The sequence below is a fragment of the Silurus meridionalis genome, chromosome 1, assembly GCF_014805685.1.
Source record: "Silurus meridionalis isolate SWU-2019-XX chromosome 1, ASM1480568v1, whole genome shotgun sequence".
In the NCBI taxonomy this organism is placed as follows: Eukaryota; Metazoa; Chordata; class Actinopteri; order Siluriformes; family Siluridae; genus Silurus; species Silurus meridionalis.
The window spans coordinates 12523180-12529618 of record NC_060884.1 but is presented as its reverse complement, the minus strand read 5'-3'; the positions used below and the strand labels follow the sequence as shown (position 1 = coordinate 12529618).

Sequence of the window (6439 nt, the reverse complement as noted above, 5' to 3'; positions counted from 1 at the left end):
GAGACAATATAGACAGTACGAGTACAAGATCATTGACAAGTTGAATTAATGCAGATTCTGACAGGAGTTTTAGTCATTGAAGGAAAGGAAAAGTCCATAAACAAGATCATTTAACAAGTAAAGTGCAGATTTGGTTTATCAGATAAGTTTGGAGGTTTTCATTGTCACAGATCGAGTCAATTAAACCAGTTAGTTAGTTCCTTTCAAGGATATGAACGATAATAAATGTAAAACATATATCTGCAGAGAGTAGTTCAAATGTGTATGTGGGAGTGGCTGAACATTACTGTAAAATCAATGAACTTATCTGCTGTCTCATTCTTCAAATATCCACCCTCTCAGACACACACACACACACACACACACGAACGCAATCACATTATTTTGTGATTTAGGTCAGTCTTTTAAATGAAAAATTAATTGCATTATAAATAATTTTATTATTTGTTAAAGTTTCTGATAATCTGTTTCTGATGCACTTGTTTGCAACTTTAATGGTATAGCAGACCTTTATAATACCCCTTTATTTAATTTTGATAATGCTAATATTGGGTAATGGTAAATGTAAATGATAAAAATGAAAAAAAGAAAATAATAAATATATATATATAATATATATATATATATATAATATAATATATATATATATATATATATATATATATATATATATATATATATATATATATATATATTCTACATATATATATACTCTACAGTTTGCAGTATGTATAGGCATACAGTTACTCTGTGCCTATCCTCAATCTGCCTCAATGTGCCTGACAAGATAGTATTCAGATTAGCACCTTTTGCTGACACACCATATTCTACCTAAATCTCAGGTGACCTGTTACCAATCCCCCACCCACTGTGTCTCTGTCCTTGTTCCTCATTGGTCATCCAGCCCCAGGTGGTCAACCACATCTCCAAAATCCAAAATCCCTCTAAGACTCGAAACAACTGGTCAACTCAGCACAGAGAGGGAGCCAGTGTAGGTGAGAACTGCATAGTTGACCACACTTGGTGGGCAACTTAGTAGTTCTACATTCACACTAACTTTATAGTGAACATGGGGGCTGGGGCAAGCGCTGAGGAAAAGCATTCCCGTGAGCTAGAGAAGAAGCTAAAGGAAGATGCTGACAAGGATGCCAGGACTGTCAAACTACTGTTACTAGGTAAAGATCACTGAGCCTATATGTATGGGTATAGAACAGCAACTTATGAACACGCTGATGGCAGTAAATTGATAGACATAATTATTTAACATACAGACCTGTTGTATGATATGACAACATTACATAAACTATCCTGAAGTTTTCACTTGTTATTGTTAACAGTGAGGTTGTATCTTCTTGTTTAGGCAGGCTTTATTGAAGAAATAATCTTAAAAAGAAATGACTCAAGACAAATATTTGCCCTGTTTATTAAATTGTATTAATTTCTTTTTCCAGAACATTGAGTTTGACTTTGTGTTGGATCTGGGTCAGGGATAAGTTTGCTATGAGCTCTTGTACACATCAGCTTTGAGAGGCTTAGTACTAAATGAATGATCCTCAAGCCTCTTATTCTAGTCCTGTGGAGATATAGATGAGAGGGAAGGAGAGGGACGTTTCCAAAATGGAAAAAATCCAAATGTAGTGTCAGTTATCTTTTGATATCATAAAAGCAATAATAAATGAAAAAGCCCTGCTCTCTTCCTAGTTCATTTAACAGAATGATCAAACCTAATTATTTGCAGGTTTATTAATAAATTATCACTGACTATGGGGTACTTAATCAAATCAACCAGCAAATTCAACCATAAATTCAAGCTTCAGAACAAAAACAATATAGTCGCCCTTTAACATGTAATACACTAAAACATGAATATTATATGTGGTGTTTTGGGGTCATTCTTTATATTTGGACAAATGACCTTGTTTTGTGTACATCAGACATTCCAGGCCTTGACTTGCAGTGTTTAAACAAACTGTAGCCCAAAATCAACAATGCTACCTTCTGCACAGCTGCATTTAGTTCAATTGTAGATGCCAGTTCAAAACTGGTGATTTAACTAATCTAGTTTTGAAGTATTTATTGAATTGATTAATAATCATATCTCATTATCAATGACTGTTTCGGAATCAAGACCCTTTTCACAATATTTTTGTTTTATATACACTATATATTGTATTTTGTACTCCAATATTTCACATTTATCATTTGTGCTTCTCTTTCTTTCTCTCATTTTCTCTCTAACTCTCTAACGCCGATACATTACATAAAACTGGGGTCAAATTCATGTGTTTCAGTGAACCTTTCACTAAATGCATTCAATCACAAATACCTTCATTGCTTTTGCTTTTTACAGGTGCTGGTGAGTCAGGGAAGAGCACAATTGTCAAACAGATGAAGTACGTGTTTAGTAAATATGAGTAAACATTTCCATATGAACTATGAAACATTTTTTCATCTAAGTGTACCTGTTTCCACTACAGAATTATCCACAAAGATGGTTACTCCCTGGAAGAGTGCCTGGAGTTCATTACTATCATCTACAGCAACACTTTGCAATCAATCATGGCTATTGTAAAGGCTATGAACACACTCAACATCAGCTATGGAGATGCTGCCCAGCAGGTATTGGCTGGAGGTGTCTGCAATTTTTCCTCATTATGATTGCATTACACATAAATATTGATTATACATAGAGTACGTAGAATGTTGACTATCCATACTATTGTCTGCTTCATTACCAGCTATGTGTGTATGTATGTTATTTTACAGGACAATGCCAGGAAGCTGATGCACTTAGCTGACACTATTGAAGAGGGCACCATGCCCAAGGAGATGTCAGATATTATTCTGCAGTTGTGGAAAGACACTGGCATCCAAGCATGCTTTGACAGAGCCTCGGAATACCAGCTTAACGACTCAGCTGGATAGTATGTTCCAAAGTCATGTCTAACTTATAAAAAAATAAATGTAAAACATCTTACAGTGACCCAACCATTTACTACATGGCCAAAGGTTTGTGGACACCCAATCTTCAGATCCAAATATGATCTTTGAATATCTCATTCAATAATTATTTCCCACTGTTTGCTTTTATAATAACCTACACTCTTCTGGAAAGGCCTTTCACTAGATATTGAAGAATGCTAATTTAGCCAGAGGAGCAGTAGTGAGGTTAGACACTAATGTCAGGTGAGGAGGCTTGGCGAACAGTCAGGATTCCACTGTATCACAAAGGCATTTGGTGAGCTCTTCTGCTCCAACCTTTGTTAACTACGTCGTCATGGAGCTTGATTGCAAACAGGGGGATTGTCATGCTGGAACATGTTTGGGCCCTTAGTACCAGTTCCAGTTGTTTTCTTTCAGTCTTTTGGGAAGAGTTTAAGGAATGCCAAAATTTAGGTGTGATGTTCAGTTATCTGCAAACGTTTGGTCAAATAGTTAATTAAATGGCAGTAATAGTTTCCAAACATCTTCAGAAATTATAGTTATAAATGATATGAAACCAATAAAACCCTTCTCTGTCTTTTAGCTATTTAAATGATTTGGAAAGGTTGATCCAGCCTGGCTATGTCCCCACTGAGCAGGATGTACTAAGATCTCGAGTTAAGACAACTGGTATCATTGAGACTCAGTTTTCCTTCAAGGACCTCAACTTCAGGTACAAGCTAACTAAATAATCAAAGTATCACATTTGCTTCTAACCATGCTAGCTATAAAAAAAAAAAAAAAAAGATAGTGAGAAGTTGTTAGCATGGTCTTGTTAGCATAATGTTTTTGCACAATATTAGCAATGATAGCATGGGACATAGGTGAATACCTTAAAAAGACTATGGAATTGAGAGGACGTCACTGACTGGAGCATCTGCAGAAGAATCACATCATATTCCCATTATGTGTAGGATGTTTGATGTAGGAGGTCAGCGCTCGGAGCGAAAGAAATGGATCCACTGCTTTGAGGGTGTCACCTGCATTATCTTCATCGCTGCTCTGAGTGCTTATGACATGGTACTGGTGGAGGATGATGAAGTGGTAAGATCTTGTGTCCTGACATGCTAAATATGCTTCATTCAAATGCTATTTTGATGTGTTTAACCTTCAGCTGAAACCTAGTACAATAATGGTGCTTGGGGAAAATCATTCCACTCTCTTCATTTGTCATTTGTAGAACCGAATGCACGAGAGTCTGCACTTGTTCAACAGTATCTGCAACCACCGCTACTTCGCCACAACTTCCATTGTACTCTTCCTAAACAAGAAAGATGTCTTCCTTGAGAAGATCAAGAAGGCCCATTTAAGCATGTGCTTCCCTGAATATGATGGTAATTTCAGAAAACGGCATTTCTCAACCCAACCCTTTTAGAATGATGCATCTTTTAACCCTGCTTTCAGAACCTTCACGTACAGTACAGGATTCAGTGTTTACAACAAGCATCATTAAGTTGTATTGGAAACAGTTATAACAGTTGCACAACAAAATGGAGAACTATTTGACAAGACAATTAAAGTCATTTCAACACAATTGCCATTGCTTCTCTCATAATGTAGCATCTTTTAATTATTACTTAATTTATTAATAGGCTTTAAACTCAATCACCTATTGTATTTCTCTTTTTTTGTTTGTTTTAGGACCAAACACATATGAAGACGCTGGTAACTACATAAAGCTGCAGTTCTTGGACCTGAATATGCGGCGAGATATCAAAGAAATCTACTCGCACATGACTTGTGCCACAGACACAGAGAACGTGAAGTTTGTGTTCGATGCCGTGACAGACATTATCATCAAAGAAAACCTCAAGGACTGTGGACTCTTTTAAACTCCTGAGAAAAGGTAATAGATAATAATATAATATAATAAAAATATAACAATGAGGATACAGGGCAAAAGGAAAGGACACACAATAAAATTGTTAATGCTTTGATATAAATTATAAAATATCATTTTGCTTATGATGTCACAAAGAAAATGACTCCTCCCATTTTTTTTTTAAACATTGCAAATGTAAAAATCATTTTTTTAGACATGAGCCATGAAACATGACTTAAAAATATTCAATTATTTATTCATCTTGTATATTATTTCATATCCTGCTAGAAATAAATTCTTTGTTGTGTTGCTCAGATAATATTTGATCATTTAGATGATGATTTAGTTATACGTGCTCTAGAAACTCTACAAGTCTAAATATCTTCTTTTTTCCTAGGCATGGAGAGCGCCTGTATTTTCTCTTTCTCCAAGATGACAAGGCATTATACATGTCAAAGAAACTAGAATCTAGAGAGGAAGTGATAAATACTTTATTGCTGCTAATGTCTTTTCTCATTCCAAAAGAATAACATAGAAAGATGCTGCACAGTCACATGGTCCCAATAGTGTCTTACAGCAAAGGAATAATAATTATAGCAGAATTTTATAAGCTGCACTCAATGAGGCAGAAACGCTCTTTTTTAAAGATTCAGCTGTTATCGGTTCATGCGGTGTACTTTATCATAGTCTCTTATTTTGGTGCATGGTATCTTCTCAAAACACCTGCATATGCACTTCAGAAAAAGTAATTACATGGAAAACTTAGCTACTTATGTTGCATTGCAAGCAGAGTAGGTCATACATATTTCCCAATTTTTGATTATGTACTTGAAGGCATCAAAAAGATGAGTTACAGATAAAAATGTATTTGTTCTAATGACGCTTCGCTCTTGAAGAACAGTTGAATCATATTTCAGTGTAGATTGAGGTGAGATGTTCGGATGGACTTCACGGCTTTGGCTTTGGAATAAAAAGAAATATGGAGACAATATGGAGGAGAGCATAAGGATGTATGGACGAACAATAAAGCTTCAGTAGACACAAATCTTGCAATATAATTTTTCTTCGAGTGTTATTTTGCACACATCTAGTCGCATTTAATAATTACAATTTTATTCGGATAGTGCTTTTAATAAAGGATTTTTGCCACATGTACCTTTACAGAAATATATTAAGAATATATATATTAAGAATAATATATTTTATATTCATAAATTAGTCTCGAAGTTTTATTCCTAATGAGCAAGCCAGTGGTGACCACGCTGAGAAAAACAAACCTCCCTGAGATGATATAAGAAGGAACTTCAAGAGGAACCAGGCTCTGGAAGACAATAAATATATATTTATTATAGTCTTATCATTGTTGAGGTTCAGGGTTCAGTGCTTAAATCCTTATTAAAATAAGATTATTTAAAGGTAATTCAATCCTGGTCAACACAAAAAAGACTAAACTTGACTTCGTTTAAATGATCAATTATACATGCATCTGTACACCTGCTCATTTACGAAGCCCATCATGTGGTTTTAAATAATAATAATAATCATAAACATAATTAACAATCAAATTAGTGATTGTTCACATCAAAAATTTTAATAAAAAAAAACACAATCTTAAACGTAATATGGATGTTGGTA

General features: G+C 34.8%; 1 protein-coding gene across 1 annotated transcript; it reads left to right on the top strand.

Moving 5' to 3' along the window:
* The first annotated feature begins 944 nt into the window (after nt 1-944).
* gnat1 (guanine nucleotide binding protein (G protein), alpha transducing activity polypeptide 1) lies at nt 945-5849 on the top strand. The gene is made up of 9 exons (XM_046847207.1): nt 945-1175; nt 2351-2393; nt 2478-2619; nt 2767-2924; nt 3527-3655; nt 3897-4026; nt 4163-4316; nt 4624-4828; nt 5202-5849. The coding sequence occupies exons 1-8, from the start codon at nt 1070-1072 to the stop codon at nt 4812-4814; spliced, it is 1053 nt and encodes a 350-aa protein (XP_046703163.1). The 5' UTR covers nt 945-1069; the 3' UTR covers nt 4815-4828; nt 5202-5849.
* The last annotated feature ends 590 nt before the right edge of the window (nt 5850-6439 follow it).